Genomic DNA, 20,897 nt, shown 5'->3' with positions numbered 1-20,897 from the left:
GTTCTCAAAGTGGGAGTTGGGACCTCTCGGAGTTGCAAGGTTATTGCATGGGGGGTCGTGAGCTGTCAGCCTCCACCCCGAGCCTCGCTTTGCCTCCAACATTTATAATTGTGTTACGTTAAAAACACTTTTTAATATATTTATTGGGGGGAGTCACACTCAGGGGCTTGTGATTTGAAAGGGGTCATCACTACAAAAGTTTGAGAACCACTGAAATAGAAGATGCCACTTTGAAGTTCACTTTTTTCATAAGGCTAGATTACTGCTTCCTAGCTAATCAGTTTCAATTGGCACTGCCACTGTTAACACTGAAACTTACAATTTGACTATGCTATACTTGCAAAAGAATGCCTAATAGCTCAGTTTTCTTTGGCAAACTGATAGTTGTGGATTGTGTTCCAGAAAAGATAATTTCTAGCTCTGGTACCAGAGTTGGGATGGATATGTGCATGCAAGAGAAATAAAACAGTAATTTGGTAGTGCCATGTAAAAGTAGAAATAAATAACAAAATGTGATTTGACTAATAGCAACTTAAGTAAGTGTCAGTTATAGGAAGTATAAACAGATTTAAAAAGTCCTTGCCATGTAAATGTCAAACAAAACAATAATCATTACAACAGTGAACTTTTGTTCAGAGATATTATACAGTAATGTAATTATCAGACCTCTCTTTGAGTGTTACCATAATAATAATGGTATATCTCCAATTATTATTATTATTATTAATCTCCTAGAATTGGAAGGGACCTTGGAAGGTCATTGAGTCCAGCTCCCCCCCCCTTCACTAGCAGGACCAAGTTCTAATTTTTGCCCCAGATCCCTAAGTGGCCCCCTCAAGGATTGAACTCACAACTCTGGGTTTAGCAGGCCCATGCTCAAACCACTGAGCTATCCCTTCCCCTCCATATTAGAGTGAACATAATTACAATACCGATGACGACATTTCTAGTTTCTTATCTGAAATCTCTGATTATACATATTTCAGAGAGCAGGCATGGCTATCAATTGTTAATATTAAAAAGAAAATGAACATGTATGCTGTTTTTTGCTAGTGAATGTACTTCTGATATTAGATATTTGGTTGCCATTTATTCAAGTATTTAATTCTCTTCAGCCTATTTTATGCTGGATATGTAATTGGTGTTAGTTTTTCCATAACAACCTCTCTTTTTTTTTTTTTAAACTATTCCTCTATAGTTGGACTATTTTTTTCTTTTTCCAGTGAGAGGCAGCCTAGCCAATGAGAAATTAATTAATTTTCTTTTGTGACCATTTCTGCTAGGAAGCCCTAGGAAGGTTACCAAAAGGTTATTTGGTAATTAATATTCAGCAATTGGTGATAGTTTCTTAATTGACCAGATGTTAGTTTTCTTTATAAACCTTTTTTAGAAAGTTGAGAATCATAGTGTCTAACTTGATAGTACGGGTACCACAGGAAAGTGGGTCAGTTAAAGTTAATTTTGATGTCTAAATTATTTAGAAACGTTTCTTTGCTGAGTAGCTGGACAACCATATCCATTCCATGGCTCTCCTGGACTTTAAAGCTCTCTGGTTCATGATTTGGGTTAAGATTGGGATTATTTGCAATTGGTGTCATTGGTGAGGGGAAAGAATTTATTTAATCTTCAGTTCTCTTGCAAGCCCATAGAATAGCCTTTGCTAAAAGGCAGTGTATAATTTCTGGAGAGTGATTTTTTTTAAATTAATTTTAATTAATTGGTAGACAATGTTTTCACTGCCACAGTTTTCTTGTTCAGTAAAGACCTGAGTTGGTCTGGGTCAAACTGCTCAATGTCCACTACTTCTTTGCATGCTTACTGGCTTGAAAGTACCATTGAATATTTGAAACAGCTAGTCCACTCTGTGTAAAGGGTTTGTACAAAGTATCTGCACTCACTCTTTCCCCCCCCCCCTTGTTCCATATAAATTCTAATGATATCCTCTGTGTTCCTGCCAGAGTTTTATCGGAGATGATTACAGAAGATTTTGAAGTAAGAAAGATGTATCTTTGGCAAAATGTTCATTTTGACTGGGGCTGTTCTTCCGAACCAAGAAATTGCATACTTCCCCCAATACTCGAGGTCTTTTTCTGTTTGCTGAAGTAGTGGTTTGGTATTTAAATTGTAAAGCTCTTCTAGGTTGGCTGAGATGTGAATTCCCAGATTTCTTATAGAATTTGTTGCCCATTTGTACCCAAATGTTTTCTGGAGGAATAGCTTCTCAGAATCTGGCAAATTTATAGCTAGCAATTCAGTTTTGGCATAATTTACATTAAATCCAGACATTTCCTGAAATCATAGATTTATTTAGAAACTAGTTCTAGGGAAATATTGTGACAGTCCATATTTTCAATGACAAATTAAATTCTGCTTTAATCTTTGTTAGGCAGTTATATAAAAGCAGCATTCAGTGCCACTAGAGGTCTATTAAACATGACAAAAGTTCTTTTCTTTGATTTTTATAACAACTTAGGGAAAATAACAAGTATAAAACTTGAGTATTTAAGTGTGATCTTAAATCAAATCTCTGCATTATGTGACTGTAGGACTCAAATATTTTCAGTTAACATTCTTGTAACTTCTCACTTACTACAGTATCTTATTCCAGGAAGTGTCCTTTGATTATTTGGTTTTACTTTTGGTGGCGGAGGTGGATCCTAACCCCGAACATGCAATGCTCAGCACAACTGTAATAATGAGTAGTTGATCTTAAACTCTGCCCTATGCATCTGTTAGGCCTCTCAGTGAAAACGAGTCATGTTAACTGTGTTAAATAAAGGCACCATATGCTTCTTTTGGATGTCCAATTATGAGACCCCATATGTCTGACGAAGTGGGTATTCACCCACGGAAGCTTATGCTCCAAAACATCTGTTAGTCTTTAAGGTGCCACAGGACTCGTTGCTTTTTACAAGTATCAGCAGTGACTGTCTCCATTTGACAAGAAGGCTTATGACCTCTTAGATAGATGCAGCTCTCATTTGTTATCCATATCTTTGTCACCTCTGTCTGTCTTACTGCATTCATTCAATTTGTGTTTAGACATAAAGTCCATTTGGAAACTTTAGCTATTGCAGAAACTAGGAGTCTACTTGCTGGTGCTCCGTGCCAGGAATAGACTCTCCCAGTTTTTCCAGTTGATTTCTGAGTGCAATTTAAGTTGACATGTATGACTTAAAATCACTAAATTAACGTAGAGACTACCTCTGTCCTTGCATGATTTAAAATTGTGGAGAGCAGTAGGAGCCCTGAACTAATAATCTACTGTTTTTAAACAAGAGGGGATTGATGGCAGGCATTTTTCAGTTGGGTGCCCTTTTGGTGCCAGTGGTTGGAATGAATTCTGTTGCAATCTGCTGACTTTCAGGCCATCTAGCTATGCCAGTAGTTTATCCTAAGCTTTTAAGAAGGTGTTGGGCAAAGATGTATGGGGATTAAAAGTATCATGTTCTGGTGCTTTCTTATGTAAACGTCTGATTCAGAGACCGGTCTGTTGAAGGCATTTTTATATTGATAGCCCATAAATGTTTCAGGTACCATTAAATATGGATGCACTCCACTTTCTTTGTCTCTGCATTCAATTTGTTTTAGGGCATCAGGATTTTTTTATTCCTATCCTGCCGAAATCATAAGACAAATGTGATTTTTTTAGACTAAAATAAAACATTTTACAAAAATTGCCTGTCTATTAACAGCTGTTAGTATGCAGCTGTCAAACACATGGACTTGGTTGCTAGCATTCTACATGTGCCTTCCATTCTCAGTACAATCAACTAAACTTATCTTTAACAAAGTGACCATGTAACTGTTTCAATTAAAATAGCCTTTAATATTTTCATTAAAGTTAATTATTCTCACCCAGCATTCCAGTGATGGGATTGGAAGTGTACTCCCAACAAGCACAAAAGAGGGGAGAGAACTCTTCATTTGAATAATTTCCCCCTAAGCACTGTGTTTTTATCAAGGTGGAAATGTATAAAAATGCTGTAAACACTGTGAATTAAACTCTTTTTTCCAATTTGAAGTCAACGGTAAAACTTTCATTGACTTAAATGAGGCCACGATGTCAGTGTATGGCTGGGATTTTCAAACAAGCCCAGGAGAGGTAGGTGCCCAACTCCTCCTGAAATTTGAGACCCATTAGACTGCTTTGAAAAGCCTGCAGAAAAAGAGTGAAAATTACTTACTGAACACTTCTTAAGTTTAGTCTGTCTTTAACATTAAGAACACCTATTGTAGCAAGTGTATTTCAGTGTTAATTCTAGGAACCATGGAGCACTCTTACCACTTTTCCAAGAGGAAAGCAGTGGTGCATTGAAGCATAATGTATCTCTTTAGCATAAGCATTTTTTAAAATTGCAGATGTCCAATTTGGCAGCAGATTTAGATTTGTTGCTACTTTTATTTTTGGTTGAAGATCTTAAATAGGATGGATTAAAACAGCTCTTTAATCCTAACCAAATTTATGTATGGTGCCTTAATTTTTAGATCATTCCTATTAATGGTGCTGAGAGCCAAAAAGTATAACTTTGAAACAATGCATAATTATATTTTATTGTTCCATTTCTAGCATAACCTGTAACCATGACGACTGAAGTTGGCCTAGAGACTGACGTGAAGAAGGAATCTGAGCAGCTAGGGGCAGATGCAGCCAAAGAAAAACATGAGGAAGCAACGGAGGAAAATCAAAAGTCTGAAAAGACACTCTCTGAAGAGGCACAACGTTCTCCTTCTCCAACCCTAGCTACCCAAAGCAGCCCAAGTAGTCAGAAGAAGGAAAAAGATCCATCTGAAGGCAAGGGAATCTCTCGCTTTATCCCCCCATGGCTTAAGAAACAAAAATCATATACCTTGGTGGAGCCCAAAGATGAAGCCAAGAGAAAACCTGTAGAGGAAAGACAGGCAGTGGAGGAGAGGGAAAGTCAACTTCCAGACGATATGGCTCAGCCGAAGGAAAACTTGGAAGAAGCAACAATTGAGAGTCAACAGGAGGCTAAAGCAGATGACAAGGATGAGGAGAAGCATTCTGTGAACAGTGCTGACACACAGGTATATGTGGAAAGCTAATAAATTAATGAAAATATTAATGACTAGTCAGTGAACCAGATTTATTGCTACTGTAACTCCTCCGAAGTACATGTCATGTATTGAAATTATACCAGGGATTAATATGGCTCCGTTTGTATTTTTGTGCACTTTTTCTGCTTGAGCTGACTTTAGTGACTACACAGCCCACCCCCCTACCCCCCCCCTCAAAAAGTCAAGTCTGAGCCCAGTTCTTCAGACATGGGTTCTTGGGGCTTGTGCTATGATGTTCTGGCTCATGCTAGAGCCCAAGCTCCAGCCTGAGCCAGAACGTGTGCACACAACTATTTTTAGCACTGTAATACAAACCCTGTGAGCCCAAGTCTGTTGACCTGGGCTCTGAAACTCGCTGCTGTGAGGTTTTTTGTTTTTTGTTTTGTTTTTTCTGTGTAGACATACCCTTAGTGACTGAATCAATCCATTTATTATCTACTGTTGTTGTTTTTGAGTCCTGAGGATCTCAATTATTTTATTCCACGCTTTACTCTTCCATTCTCTCAGGGCTATGCATTATGGATACTGTCTTTATTTCTTGCTGCCTGGATGTTGGTGCTGAGATGCTGATGGTTGTGGTGTTGAAATGTGAGGAACTATGTCATACATGTGCCTCTGCTCTGCAGTGCTCCAAAGTCTTGCCTTCAGAAGAGTCAAACGTCAGTCCTTAAATTCAAACCCGTGTCACTTATGGCTTGTTTTTCTTAAATGTTGTTCTGTTTTAATGTAGTTTCTCATTATGTTTTGAGTTGTTTTTAAGAAAAAAGTGCAACTTTTATTTTGATTTCTGTAGGGAGACTGGTTGCTTCTGCTAGAATTTTAACATCAAGGTAGTGGCCTTTAGGATAGAAAAATTGTTTTTCAGTATCTTTTCTCTAAGAGGAACCCTTACAACTATGTATTATGCATCCAAACAACACCAGCTGGGAGCACAACCTTAATGGATAGTTATTGATATACAGAAAAGAAGAATTTTCTTTCAACTTCATCCTGAAAGGGTTGGACTTGTTGTTATATTAAACTACATCTTTCTTACAAAAGCAGCAAAGGGTCCTGTGGCACCTTATAGACTATTATACCCACGAAAGCTCATGCTCCAAAACTTCTGTTAGTCTATAAGGTGCCACGGGACCCTTTGCTGCTTTTACAGATCCAGACTAACACGGCTACCCCTCATACATATCTTTCTTACAGCCTGCTAAAGAAGACAATAAAGAGATTGAAGTAGAGAAAGTTGCCAATGAGCAAGAAGAAAAACAAAAAGAAAAGAGGGAGACCAAAGAGGTACAAACATCTGAAATCAAAATGGAGAAAGCGCCTCAGAAAGCTCCCAAGAAGATTAAAACTGTGCTGTGCAAAGTGATGCTTCTGGATGGCACCGAATACAGCTGTGACCTAGAGGTAAGGCAGCAAACCTTATATAAAGAGATCTTTCTCTGTAGATAGACACCAGTGAGAACAGTATGCTTTCGTTGCAGTGTGAGTTAACTAATGCATGTTTGTTTTTGTTAAATGGAATGAGTTCATTACATTGTCACATTCACATTGCTATAGTCAGTTACTATTTCCATTTTAAACTCCTATCTTTAAGACTTCTCAGTTAAGCTGCAGAAAGGTACTCTGAGCAACAATTTCACAAAAATGATACAAATTCAGCAACAACCAAAAAATTCTTTGGGCAAATTGATCTCTTGGCAACTGAACCTGCCCCCCTCCCAAAAGAGTAAAGATTTTCCTTAAGGCACTGCCTTTTGTTGTTTGTACTTAAAACAGTATTTTATTTTAAAAGAAGTGTTTAACCACAAACTAGAAAGTTCGGCTTAATTTGATTTTTAGAATTATTTCATGGGTGTAATGAACTCTAGACAGTGTGTTAACTGGTTTAATTGTGTGATTTAATGCAGATCGCTACTGATTTAATTTACATATTTGTGCCAAATCTTAATCCTCCCCATAGCCTCATGCTTTATTTTTTTGCATCTTAAATCTTTGTTTAGATTTTTTGCAAATTTTGTGCTGCTTTCTGTATTTAAAATTGGCCTTAAGAAACTGACAAAAGCAGGAAATGCTAAAGTAATAAAGGGAAAGTAGATGCTCACTCTTTCTATTACTTGAGCATTCTTTTGCATATTTACTGCCAGGCTAAGTAAAAATGGTGTCTGCATTAAATATAGCAGAAATCAGTTTATATTTTCAATTGTAGTTAAATGTACATTTACGTTACATTAACCAAAAGAAAAAATTTAAATGGGATTCTGGCCTTGAATTACATTCTTAATAAAAGTCAGACCACAGTGGGAATTGAATAAACAGCTTTACACCAGAAGTTTACAGAACTTTAATCCTAGGGGAGATAGGACTAGGTATGCGCTTACTGTGTGGATTTTTGTTTTGTTTTGTTCACAGGCTGCTGTGTATTTTGAAAAGGCAAATGTTAAAATGTTTCTAGTCCTTATGCAATCTCTTAAGGCATTTCTCAGCTTATCCTCCTTCCACAAAACTCAGTTATTAGCTTTGTTTACCTCAAGAGAAGTTAATATAGGTTAGCTATGGAAAATGCTATGTGTATACACACGTGGTAGATACATGTTTCAGAAAAGTGCACAAGTGATTGATTTTTCTTCTTTGATTTCACACTTCTATTGCACTGTAGGTATGCATGCGATCCAGTGCACAGTTGTCAGTTTTTTTCCCCCTTAGTGGTACCAATCGTGGCAACACGAACCATCTCTGCCTTCTCATGCAGGTATAAAAGGTGGAGTTGCCCCTAACCTCCCACTCAATTCCTTCTCAAGTGCCGCCCCCGCCCTCGTGGCCCCTTCCTCCCGAGACTCCACTCTGTCCCTGGCCATACCAGAAGCTGGAGTGGGCTAGCAGCCATGGACCCTCTACTTGCCGGGCGCGGGGGCATGGCAAAAAGTGGATGGACCAGGTCCTCCACTTTCAAAAATGGGGAGGGCCATGGCCCCTGGCCTGTTCAATTCTGGCATCCTTGGTTGCGAGCTATAGAATTTGTTGCATGGCATTCCTTCCACACATTGGGAAAGAGGAGTGTTGGTACTGACTAAAAATCCAACAGCCTTGTTTTGTCATAGAGTATTAGGGTTGTAGGAGACCTCAGGAGGTCATCTAGTCCAATCTCCTGCTCAAAGCAGGACTAACACCAACTAAATCATCCCAGCCAGGGCTTTATCATGCCTGACCTTTAAAACATCTAAGGATGGAGATTCTACCACCTCCCTAGGTAACCCATTCTAGTGCTTCACCACCCTCCTATTGACATAGTGTTTCCTAATATCAAACCTAGACCTCCCCCACTGCAATTTGAGACCATTGCTTCTTGTTCTGTTATCTGTCACCACTGACAACAGCTGAGAGCCATCCTCCTTGGAACAAACAGGGTGGGAGCTGGTCCTCACTAGTCTGCTGGGAAACAATTCTGTTTTGAGACTTCATCAACAGCTTCTGAAAGTAGCCTGCCTCCCAAGTCTCAGAATATGCTGGCCAATTACCTGAGCAGGTTGTTAATCATCATGAATGGTCCCTCAGCCCAGATGTGGCATAGACCATTTTCCACCTCTGGGGGGCTCCTCATATGGATATGTTTGCAGTAAAAGGCAACAGAAAATGTCACCAGTTTTGCTCTCGGGCAGGCCACAGTCCGGGTTCATTGATGGATGCTTTCCTGCTGCTGTGGTCAGAGTGTCTCCTGTATGCTTTTCCCCATATATCTATTCTGCCCAGGATTCTGTGCAAGGTCAAGCAGGATAAGGACCATGTTATACTGATTGCCTTGGCATCGCCCAGTCAACGCTAGTTTTCAGAGCTCTTAGACCTATCAGTCAGCCCCCCTCAGTCTCTCACGCTTCAAACCACCTCTCCCCACAATCTTCAGGCCTTTCACCTGAAGTCTTCATGGTTAATATTTGGTGGAGGAGTCCTGCTCTAGAGAAGTTCAGGATGTGTTGCTGAATAGTAGAAACCCATCGGCTGGAACTACTTATCAGGCTAAATGAAAGAAGTTTTCCATTGGGTCCTAACTGAAAGAGGTTTCCTCAGTCCTTACTTCTATTCAGTGTGTGCTGAATAGTCTTCTGTCTCTGAAACATGAAGGATTGGCAGTTAGCTCAAAGTACACTTAGTAGCTATATTGGCATTCCATCCACTTGTTGATAACTGCTCCTGCCCAATGTCTGTAAGATTTTTTAAAGGGATTGGACAGGCTATTTCTGCACATCCAGAACCCTATTTCCCCCCATCCCCACCCCCACCCTCCTGCAGCCTGAATCTGGTCCTAACAAAGCTGATCCCCCTTCTCCCCCCACCCCCAAGCCTCTAGCGACCTACTGTCTGTTGCACCTTTCGATGAAGATAGCATTTTTAGTGGCCATCAGCCAAGAAACTGGGGAATTTGAGTGCACTAGTATCAGACACTCTGTATACAGTTTTGTATACAAAGTCCTCCTTCATTTTCACCCAAAGTTTCTTATGTAGTTGGATAACACTTCATATTAACCAGCAATTTTCTTACCAACCTTCTTCCCAAAGCCTCCTGGTGGTAATGGTTAGGAGAGACTGCACACTACAGACATTAGAAGAGCTTTAGAGTTTTATCTGGAACTGACTAAATCTTTCAGCTTTTCTACTCAATTGTCTGCAAGTACAATGAACAGAATGAGAGGAAGTTCTGTTCAACTCAAAGGATATCATTTTTGATATCTAGTTGTTTGCCTATGTTACCAGTTTGCTACCAGACAGAGGGTCGTCATGTCACACATTTGCCTCTCACTATGTGTACCCGCTCTCTCCTCCCCTCCTTCCCCCCCAATCTAGAGACCATGTTAAATTTGGACAAGTGGTCTTCCAGTCCCTGTTCAAATAAACTTTGAACCTACCTCCAGTTTGGGTTGCTTGTGAGTTACCTACTGCGAGTAGTTCTTCGAGATATTTTATACACGTCCGTTCCACAACCTCCCCTCGTTTTGTCTTTTGGACTCTTCCGACAGGAAGGAACTTAGTGGGATCAGTGATGGGTTCATCCTTTATGCCTGCGTGCACGCTGCAAGGCAGGAGAGGATGCTCCTGCCACCCCAACAGTTACTGCTATGAAAAAACTCTCTCCAACTGTGCACTGATGCACACACACATAGTCAGTCAGTGGGACAGACATGTGCAACACATCTCTAAGAACATGTTATGGGAAGGTTAGTAACTGTTACTTCTGAAAGTATGCCTTGGTGAAAGAGGACTAGGAACAAGCATAGATTATTGGGGATTGATCATTCATTATTTTAATCTATGCTGATGTAAATCCAGAATAATTCCTTTGATGTTCATGGACTTAAACCAATGAAAACTGGCATCTGAATCATGTGTACAAAGCAGTTGTCCTGGCCAGATTAGTTAAACTAGTTATATTCTGCCTACATAAAATGTTTCCTGTAGCTCTCAGTTATTTCCCTCTTTAAACTTCAGAGTATTGCTAGTGCAAAATAATTACCACTTTTCATCCCAAAGTTGAATTGCCAATTTATAAACTATACAGGGTGAAAGCTATATTAGGAGGTTAGTCTAGGGAATTGGAAATTGAATAATTAGATTTATATATTAAGTCCTGTTGTTTGGAGTCAGAAAACGTACGTTCTCGTTAGACTGATCAAGATGAAACTTAACATTTAGCTTGACTTCAACTTTTTTTTAAAACAAGATGCTAAACTTGCTATAGCCTATCTATACTAGGCAGTTAATTTAGATCCAACTTCACTTGGTCGCGTTGCTGATTGTCAGTATGTGGTATCTAATGCTCACATTCCTTGTCTGCCTTTGTTTCCTTTCCTCTCGCCCAGTTTTTCTGCTTCCATGTGTTTGATATGTTTTTGGTGGAATATTACAATAGCACTGCATGCTTCAGTTGTGGTGCATCATCACAACATATCAGCTTTTCAGCACATTTGTTGTTTCCCATACAGTAAAGAAAAACAGAGCGAACAGTTTGCTAGGTTTTCAGTGTTTGCTAGCACTGGTACAGTCAGCATATGGAATTAGCCAAAGCAGCACTAATCACTCACTCTTTAGACAGAAAAATGTTTTGAGAAATATTGGTAATTTTAAAGCAGCATTGTGTAGCTCTGTTGTTTGTACTTAATGTATTATATATGGATAAGAGTCAAATCCCTGGCTAGCAAAGAAGCAGTAGGGAAGTGGGAGGGAAGACCCAAGGAGTATTTCCTGGAAAACTTGATAAAGAGAAGAAATTTCCTGCATCTTGGAGGAGTGGAAAACATTTCAAGGCAGTTTTAGAAAAAGTAATCCCAGCTGATATTTACCCAGTGCAGAATTTTAAATAACTTGCCAGTGGGAGAAATTAGATGCTGATAAAACATGTGAGCATGCACCAAACCAAGCCAGAAGATAGGGTCAAAGCAGCTTTCTGTTTCATGGTAGCTAGGTACTTTGTAACACAAATAGGAGAGATTTACTCCCAGATAGAAACAACTTGCTCAGTTAAATCCAAAGCCGTTCTGTCAGAACCATGAGTGATTGATGGTCCAAGAAATGAACTCTGTACAGAAACATTTCTGCCAATGTGATTTTTGGTAATTGAGGCCTTTTTTTTTTTAATTTGTTTCGTTATACAAACATTTTGAGCTAGTCAAAATCATGTCTGGGCACATTTTACAGACATTAACTCTGTAAAGAAAAATGGGGTATGTGGCCCTCTCCCTCTTTGTTTTTAGAACCTCTAAATTTTCAAGGGTCCAGTTCTGTTTAACTCATAAGAAATGCCTGCCCAATGATACTTCTTACACCATAATCTGAAGTTTTAAGGGATTCTCCAGTACACTGTGTCCAGGGTGCTTTAGGTAGGGGGCAAGGATATAGATGATTTTTTTTTTTTTTTTTTTTTTTTTTTTTGGTGAAGAGCTTCCATCTGTGGAACCACTTCCAACTTCAGAATAATATGTACGCTATATCTTTGAGCAGACATTTCATAGCACAGGTTTACGAAATCTCTTGAGGTATTAAACACTCTAGTTTAGAAATAATAATCATTGCCAACTTGAAAATGTGTTTGGGGGACAGGAACAGATGGTCCTTAACATATGGAGACGAGGTGTTCTCCAGTTCAGGACCCAGATGCAGTATCTGAAACTTCCTCCTAGAGAAAAAGAAGCTTTAACTACAGTATAAAGAAGATTGTTCAAATACGTGGTTGACATAGGCCAATAGTCTTCCAGTGGTTTTGTAGAGAAATAATTTCATGTTTGAGATACAGTATGAATTTTCCATTAAATAGAGTGCTGCTAAATGTGTAGGAGCACTTTCAGATGAGTGTAGCGTTAGAGCACATCCCTTTCAGTTGCACAAGACTATTTCAAGAACAGTTCTCTAGGGAACAATCTGGCATATTTACTGTATTTACTTGGGGGAGGGGAGAATGCTGTCAAAAGGTAGATTATACAAACATACTCTTTGCCAGAAGCTGGAATTGGTCAACAGGGCCTGGATCACATGATGACTATCTGTTCTGTTCATCCCCTCTCGGGCACCTGGCATTAGCCACTGTTGGAAGACAGGATACTGGGCAAGATGTACCTTTGGTCTGATCCATGTTCTAATTATGTGTAGCCAGATAGGGTTTTTGTTTTCTGTATCCCTCCTCACTGCCCTCCCCCCTCCCCCCCAAAAAATCCACCCACAACTACTGATTTGATCGTCTTATTAAAAAGAATTGTTTCCCAAACCATTCATTAGAATCTCATACTGGATGATCTTTATGGCTCTAAATAGATGCTCCTTCTTTTGTTTCGTTGCACTGCCAAATAAGTGGAAATAGTACCATTATTATGAAATTCAAAAGATAGAAGCAATCAATGTGAAGATAAAGCTGTACAAAGCCTACTCCTTTTAAAAATAGCTACTAAGCTTTTTTCCTCTTTAATTAGAATATAACTTTGAATTTAACTTTTTTAATTAGGACCCAAACTTTGTGCTTTCTGTTGCAATAGGTTCACTGAATCTATCTGTATTTGCTGGAAATCCTGGTGCTAGGTTGTGTTGAAATACTTAAGTGAAGAGAGCACATAGTGAGCAAATGTACTTTCTATGTTTGTTTCATAATTCTGCACAGAAAGAATGAGCTGTGGAGATACTCTTACTATGATAATGTGTAATTTCACATTAAAAAAGTAATGTATATTGTAAAAGTTGGACACTTCCATTTATTCAGTTTTTCTGTCCACACCAACGTATCACCACTATTTTTCTCAGTATTTTTATGTCCATATGTATGGGTCTCCCTGTGTCCCATTGTCTCCTGGTGCTGGATACTTTCTACAAACAATCTCATTTTGTAATTTCGGTTTCTTTAACCACTTCTACCTTTTAAAGAGACGTCTTTTCTTGGCTACCTTACTTACAAACTCTTACTTTTTGTCTAACACTGTTGAGTCTTCCTTCTTGCCCCCTTTTCTCTTCATACTGGAAAAATAAGTAGTAGCTCTCTCCTGCCTGCAGGGAAATGGAATGCAGGCATCCTTTCTAAAGAGCAACAGCTACTTCCTCTGACTGCTGCTGTCCCCAGACTCTCTGGCTTGGAGGCATACCCTCTATATGCGTGCATTCTGCAATGTTTTTTGATTTCCATGCCTGTGTATACTTCCCCACAGGCAGCGACCGCAACAATGTTTGTAAAAGAAATACTAATTGTAACCTTTTATATCCTGTTGTGCTTTCTCTTTTTTTGCAAAATGAAAAGCCATATTCAGTTTAATTCAGGGTTTGCTGCTAACTGTATTTTTTAAGAGTAGTTGCTCATGGGAAAGACTTTTTACTTATTCTTTTCTAATTCAGGATATATGCCAGGGAGCTGTCACCTCCAAGGAACTGACTGTATAGGGCCAATCTTGGTGGAATTGCATGGATTTCACCCTTCACTTAGTTTTTGGTTTCATTTCTCTGTGTGTTCCCTGAGGCATTCCATATTGTCAGTCTCACATATTGTACTTCTAACATGATTGGAAGAGTAAGATATGGTCAGTTTCTCCTGTCCTCGACAAATCTCCTCTGATTTCAGAGGAAAGAGACAAAGCTGTTATACTGGAGGGGTTTGCTCTCTATTGCACCCCATGCATGCATATGTTTAAGATACAGGAGAGTATTAGAGGGTGAGAATAAAATGAGCAATTACCAAAACAGAATTTCTAAAATGGTAGGGGTTTTGTCACAGAAAGCTCTTTTAAAATATTTTTTAAAGGAAATGCTTATGGATTTCCATGGAACATGATATGTGAGAATATACCTAGGATGAATTTGCTGCACAGAGTGTGATTAATTTCTTTTTGTAAAAAATGTATTTAATAGCTTTACAAAAACACATTGTAATAAGAGTTTACATAATCATGTGATGAAGACCCACAACAGTGCATCTTGGTGATTTCTCCAAAATATTAGTTAGAACCACACAAAAAATACATAAATGGAGTAGTGCTTAAGCAGAATCTTTATTTTCCTCTAGGCAGTGTACATTGAAATCTGAAGATGTATGGTATGTAAATAAATGTCATTTAGATTTAAGGTAATTCAGAATGACATGTTTGCATGAAAACTATGGTTTGAGTACATAAATGGATTAGCTCTGTAATGTGTTAATTAAAATGTCTTGCTTTTTGCAGTTAGGCTGGGACATGCATTTACAGTTGGGATTTTTATATCTGCAACATCTTCATCCTAACACAGTTAAATTAGAACTGTTTAAAACTTGAGCAGAATCAAATTAATTTTTGATTAAAAATATCAACTATAATTGCCACTGCAATTTTATATAATTGCAATTATAATGAATTAAGAGCTACCTTGAGGGATAGAAGCAGAAATTATTGAAAACGGAACAATGTCAGGGATCAACATAGATGTTTAAATAAGAATGTCAATTACTTTAGCCATACCTGTTACAAAAAATATAAAAATGTGGGACATGAGCAGACAACGCTGACTACTATAAACCCATGTCAGCCTATAATGTCAACTTATTTTTGCACTTGTATAGTATGTAGAATATTATATATACATCTGTATTACCACAAGGATGGTAGTAAAAGCCTTTAGAAAGCTACTTCACAAGGTAACTGACATTTAAGTGGCAGCTATCTTCAAAGGGTTTTAATACTTCCAGGTACTAGTCCTTTGAGTCCTTTAATATTTCATATTTTACTAAATTTTATGTTTTGAATTCTCCTTTACAAAGTACTATATGGTATCTAGAAAACATATAGATGTTTTAAAATTACTATTTTATTGTGGATGGGGGGTTTAAATGCAACAAAATAACCGTTCAAATTGAGCCAAATGGATTTTAAACACAGTTGCTCAAAAAGACACACAAAAACAACTTCCTTCTGGTTGAGACTCTAAGCCAAGTTTCACCCTGGAGCAGATTTTCATGTTGAGATCTTGGAAATTGTCATTCTTTGGAGTTCTTACTGAACACTGTTAGCATCTCTATTGCAATTTTTGTTTTTGCTTTAAGCTACTATTTGTATAAGTACATATTTCTTACTGGTAGAGAAATAAAGATGAGCAATACTTTGTGAAATTAATTACTGTAGTAAAAGCAATAATGACCTGATTTTTTTGACAGTGAGTTTTTAAAATCACACTCACTTATACTTTCAAACAAACAAACAAATAACAACCCTCTTTAGATTCAAGCTGTAGCTTTATTAATACATTACTATTTTTATGCTCATTTCTTGGTTTGGATTAGAATTACTCTTTCATTTCCACCCCATTGAAATAAAATAATCTGGGTTTGTGTTACTTTGCCTGGGGCAAGGGAGAGAACAAAAATGATCAGAAATGGTAAAGTTCATTATATTAAAGCTTTATTTGTTTTCATGATACAGATAATTTCTCCCTCCCCACTGCTTTTAGCTAATTATCACCACCATAACCAGAAGATTAAGCTGAAATAGGAGTTGGCTTGCTGAGAGGACAGCAACTCTCTGCTTGCTGATGGGAAATGATACATTTCTTAGAAGTGAATGCTGCAGCAACCTGTGTGGCTGGCTGGTATCCTATTTTCTGACAGCATTATTTAGTTGATAAAGAGCTGCATAATCACAATGAAAACTTGAAATTTGGGTCCAGTTATGTATCATTTTGTTGTTGGAATTGTGGCTAAAAGTCAGCAGTGGCATTGTATATTAGTCGATGAATGTTTGTTAGAGCCATTCCTTTCAGAGTCAGTTAAAAATAAATAAATTAAATACTGGTGCATTACTGTTGATTTATAACCTTTTTATAGTCATAAAAGCTTTTTTGCTTTCCCGGCTTGATCCAGTGCTCATCAGTGAATGGGTGGTGGAATCTGTTTGTTCTAGCATGAGAAAAGCCTGGGGATGTGGGTTGGGAAAAGCATGGAAACAACATACAAGAATAAAGCTGCAGCCAGCTATTGTAATTCATATGAATGAGTCTATATTGCATTACTCTGTGGATGTGTTGATTTAAATTTGGATTTTATAATTATAATGTATAATATATGGTAGTCACTTCTGTAAATTAGCCTCTAGTTTCTTCTTCATGTGCATATCAAATTGCTAAAAATGATGAAATGGGACAGCATGTGACAATGGTTTAAAAGGACATGTTTTGCTATATGAGTTGGTAACAATTGTATTAACACACAAAATCAATGCTATTTCTAGGTAACCAGTTAGTTTTAAATGCAAATACTAGTTAATTTGAAAATGTGAATTCATATTTTTATAAGTTTGGGAAATAATTCTGTTCAGGAGAAAAATTTTAAATGGTCTTTTATTTTGCAGTTGTGTGGTGTTTATGTAAACATTGTTGCTATACTGAGAATTGTACATAGAATTGAATTTAATATATAGAGAGGCTGTTTTATTTCAGATCAAACTTTTTAAAAAAGAAACACAAATTAAATATAAAAGCAATTAAGTTTAAATAGATCTGTTAGAGCTTCCATTCTGCCTCAGACTGTTGAAGGACTCAGGGATGGTTTGTAGTAAGTGCCGTGCAAAAATAATGCAGTTATGATTGGTCAAGCTTGCAAAGCTTTACAGTCAACTCAAGGGCATTTCTCTATCTGTATGTAATACAGTAACTTTTGAATGTCTCATCTGATCAATTCTAAAACTTCAGGGAATGTTCTGAGCATCAGTGGACAAAATCTATTGATTTCGGGGGAGGGGAGTGGGAATCAGAAAGCTGAGGAGGAGGAAATTGGGGACATATGATGTCCCTGGCATCTGATTAGCAGCTTCAAGTACCTCTACAAATGTCTATAGATCAAACTGGTTGATGGCAACTGTTAACTCCTTTCAGCATAGCAATGACAATACTTTTATTTCAGCTCTGCTAATCATTCTAATAGTTTAACATGTTAACACCTTGAATGACTTATCTCTGATTCAGAAGAATTATGGTGGTGTTGTGTATGCCCCCATTCGCTCATCGTAGCCACTGACATGGGTGGTGAGTGGAATTGTGTGATCCATGTATTGGAAAAAGGGGGTAATAAGCCCCTGCCACTGAATGGAAGGTGAGGGATTGGGAGCAGGCACATAGTCCCTGGCATGTAGGGGGAGGGGTACCCTGGGTAGGAGAATGGGACATACAGAACCCCTAGTCTGTAGGAAGGTTGGGAGATGCTAGTGTGGAGGAAGGGGTAGAAAGTTCATACACAAAGAACCACTGGCATAAGGGGTAGGGAGAATGGCTAACACAGAAGCTGTGGTTGGGGAAGATGGGAGAGCAACTCTAGGTTTGTGGTACTGTGAGGGATGGACACTCAGAACCCCTGGCATGGGACAGTGGGAGACCCTGGTATAGGTGAATGGGGGGACCTATGGCAGTAGGGAAGATGGCCACACAGAGCCCCTCACATTGGGGGAAATTGGAATGGGGGTGCACACTGAGCCATGAAAGGGAGAGGAATGGGGGACCCTGATATGCTAGGAGAACAGAGACTGGGTATACACAGCACTTCTGGCAATGGGGAGACTGGTGGCATGCAGCCCTCCTGGTGGAGGGGAGTTGAAGGGAGTCCCTGAATAGAGGGGGATGGGAGGGTAGTGGGGGAATGGAGCTATGCAGGGATGGAGCCCCTGGTGCGTGCAATATGGTTGGTCTACAGAAGCAACAAATTTTTCAGAGTGGAAGCCTGTATCGGCAAAAAGAATGAGGAGTACTTGTGGCACCTTAGAGACTAACAGATTTAATTGAGCATAAGCCAACTTCATCAGATGTATGCAGTGCAGGGGCAGCTCCAGGCCCCAGCACGCTAAGCGCGTGCTTGGGGCGACAAGCCACGGAGGGTGCTCTGCTGGCGCCGCAAGGGCGGCAGGCAGGCTGCCTTCGGCGGCTTGCCTGCGGTGGGTCCGCTGGTCCTGCGGCTTCGACGGACCTCCCACAGGCATGTCCGCCAAAGCCGCGGGACCAGTGGACCCTCCGCAGGCAAGCCGCCGAAGGCAGCCTGCCTGCCGTGCTTGGGGCGACAAAATACCTAGAGCCACCCCTGATGCAGTGGAAAATACAGTTGGAAGGTATAATATATATTCGTCTCATTAGAGTTGGTATGGCAACTCCCGTTTTTTCATGTTCTCTATATGTGTGGGCTATTATTGGCAGAAGGAAAAAACTTTTGTAGTGATTATCAAGATGGCCCATTTCAAACAATTGACAAGAAGGTGTGAGTAACTGTGTGTGTGTCGGGGGAGGGGAGATAGCATGGGGAAATACTTTTTAGTTTGTGTAATGACTCATCTAATCCCAGTCTTTATTCAAGCGTAATTTATGTGAGCCCTTAGTTAAGGCATTTTGAAGTTTGTGGTCCCCAACTAGATAAAACTAATTTTTAAAGAGAGATTAGATTTTAACACTTTTTTTTTTTTAAAAAAAAAAACCTTCTCCTTCATTATGTCATTGCATACTCGAGTTAAGGTAATCTTAACTTATGCACTTCCATACCCTAACATGATTTCTGTTAACCATAACTTAATTCAAAATTTTCTGATTTTTTTTTCAGTGATTGGTTTTAAGCTAATTACAACATTCTTGCAGTGTTTTTTTCCTTTACGTTGGTTATATGTATGCTTAACTTCAACTTGATCTTAGTGTAAATTTTGTGTGTGTGGAATTTCCTTATTTTTCAAAGTTATTAAAAACGTTATACTAAAAATTTCTAGAGTGCTACTGTGTGATATTTTCAATGATTTAAAAAAATTTAGTAGTTGTGACAGATAAGATAATTTTCTGCAGTATCCTTGGAAGGCCTTATTTTATTAAGTTTTTATTATTGTGGGCTCTGATTATATGTAATCTCTGTAGGGGGAGATGTGATAAATGTGAGACCTAAGAGTTCAGAAGACTATACTGAAAATGTACCAAAGTAGTATGAACTTTTGACAATAAATATGAAGCAGATTTCCTGGGAAATGCCTAGAGAGAGGTTAATGCAAATTCCCCAACTCCTATTATGCAAAAACCTAGCTTTTTGAAGCTATGCCGTGAGTAGAGGGTCACTGTCTGCTGATTACCTGTTACGGAAGGCCAAGATCAGAGGCCCAAGCTGTATAAAGAAAATGGCTGATCTGCCCATAGTTCTGGTTCTGGATGTGGCATGGGTGAACTTGTAAACATGGAGAAAACCTTGTTGCTTTTGAAGGACTAAAACTTATCAGAGCTCAAGGGTAGGGTAACCTCTGGTAAGCTTTCTAGCATGCGTTTAGCTTCTTTTTAATATGTTTTCTCTGTAATGCTTTTACTACAAGAGTAAACATGGTTGCTTAGAGGAGCTGTGCAGTAACTTGTAGCTGCAGGCAATACACTGGGCATAGCCCTTTGAGCGAAAGCAAAGTGAAGGTGCTGGCCAGTTAGACGGTCTAGTTTGCTGGGGAATATTGCAGTGTAAGGCAGGAGCTGGTGCAGTTTTAAAACCCCTTGATCAGAAGGGAATGAGATATGGGCCTCTGTCCAGAAGAGGTAACAATTGGGAGCCAGAAACCTCTAAATGGGTGCTCTTGAGGGACCACTGAGAAGGAAATACAAGTGCAGTTACTTTGAAACAGACAGTAGCAACTTAAATCCATTCTAGAAATTAATATTTAAAGGCACCTCCCTCCAGCAGTCCTCTTCTCCCCCCTCTACCCCCACCCCCCAAGATTTAGTCAGGAGTACTTATAGTTTGTCATGGACAGGTCATTGGCCGTAAATTTTTGTTTACTGCCTGTGACATGTCCATGAGTCTTACTAAAAATACCCATGACTAAATCGTAGCCTTAAATATAACCAATAGAATTGTTGCATGCAAATTAACTCCAGAGGAAGAGTAGTGATTAGTTAATTCTCAGTGACCTGCATTTGAGGATTACCTTCACCTGATTGTAGCCTATATAATCATAACTAGAAACATTTGTTAATAACTAAGCTTAATTACAATCTTATTTCTTGAAAAATATATGTACAAGGCTTCAATTAATTTTAACTATATTAACATTTTTGAAGTCTGTCTTCAGATATTAAGATAATTTGGGATGAAGACTGAAACAGATGTAAAACTACTTAAATTCACTTTAATCTCATAAACGAATTAATGGATTTACTTGTAAATTCTCACATGGCACATACTCTGACTACAAGTTTGTACCTTAAGTATGGTGCTGTGACAAGATTCCACAATGCAAATAATATTACACATAAGCTATAGTGAAAGAGCAATTTTAAGATTGCAAATCAAGCATTCAGATGTTAGGAAATGTAAGAATTAAGACTGTGTGTGCAACCTTAATGCA

At 38.7% G+C, this 20,897-nt stretch overlaps 1 protein-coding gene across 1 annotated transcript in view; it reads left to right on the top strand.

The window, feature by feature from the left end:
* The window catches only part of EPB41L2 (erythrocyte membrane protein band 4.1 like 2), a 271,001-nt gene that overhangs the window by 125,142 nt on the left and 124,962 nt on the right, over positions 1–20,897 (top strand). The window contains 2 exon segments of the mRNA XM_030556298.1: positions 4,571–5,049; positions 6,274–6,480. Of these exon segments, the coding sequence (XP_030412158.1) occupies positions 4,585–5,049; positions 6,274–6,480 (672 nt within the window). The 5' untranslated portion in view covers positions 4,571–4,584.

The sequence above is a fragment of the Gopherus evgoodei genome, chromosome 3, assembly GCF_007399415.2.
Source record: "Gopherus evgoodei ecotype Sinaloan lineage chromosome 3, rGopEvg1_v1.p, whole genome shotgun sequence".
Lineage (NCBI taxonomy): Eukaryota > Metazoa > Chordata > Testudines > Testudinidae > Gopherus > Gopherus evgoodei.
This window is presented reverse-complemented; position numbering and strand designations above follow the sequence as displayed.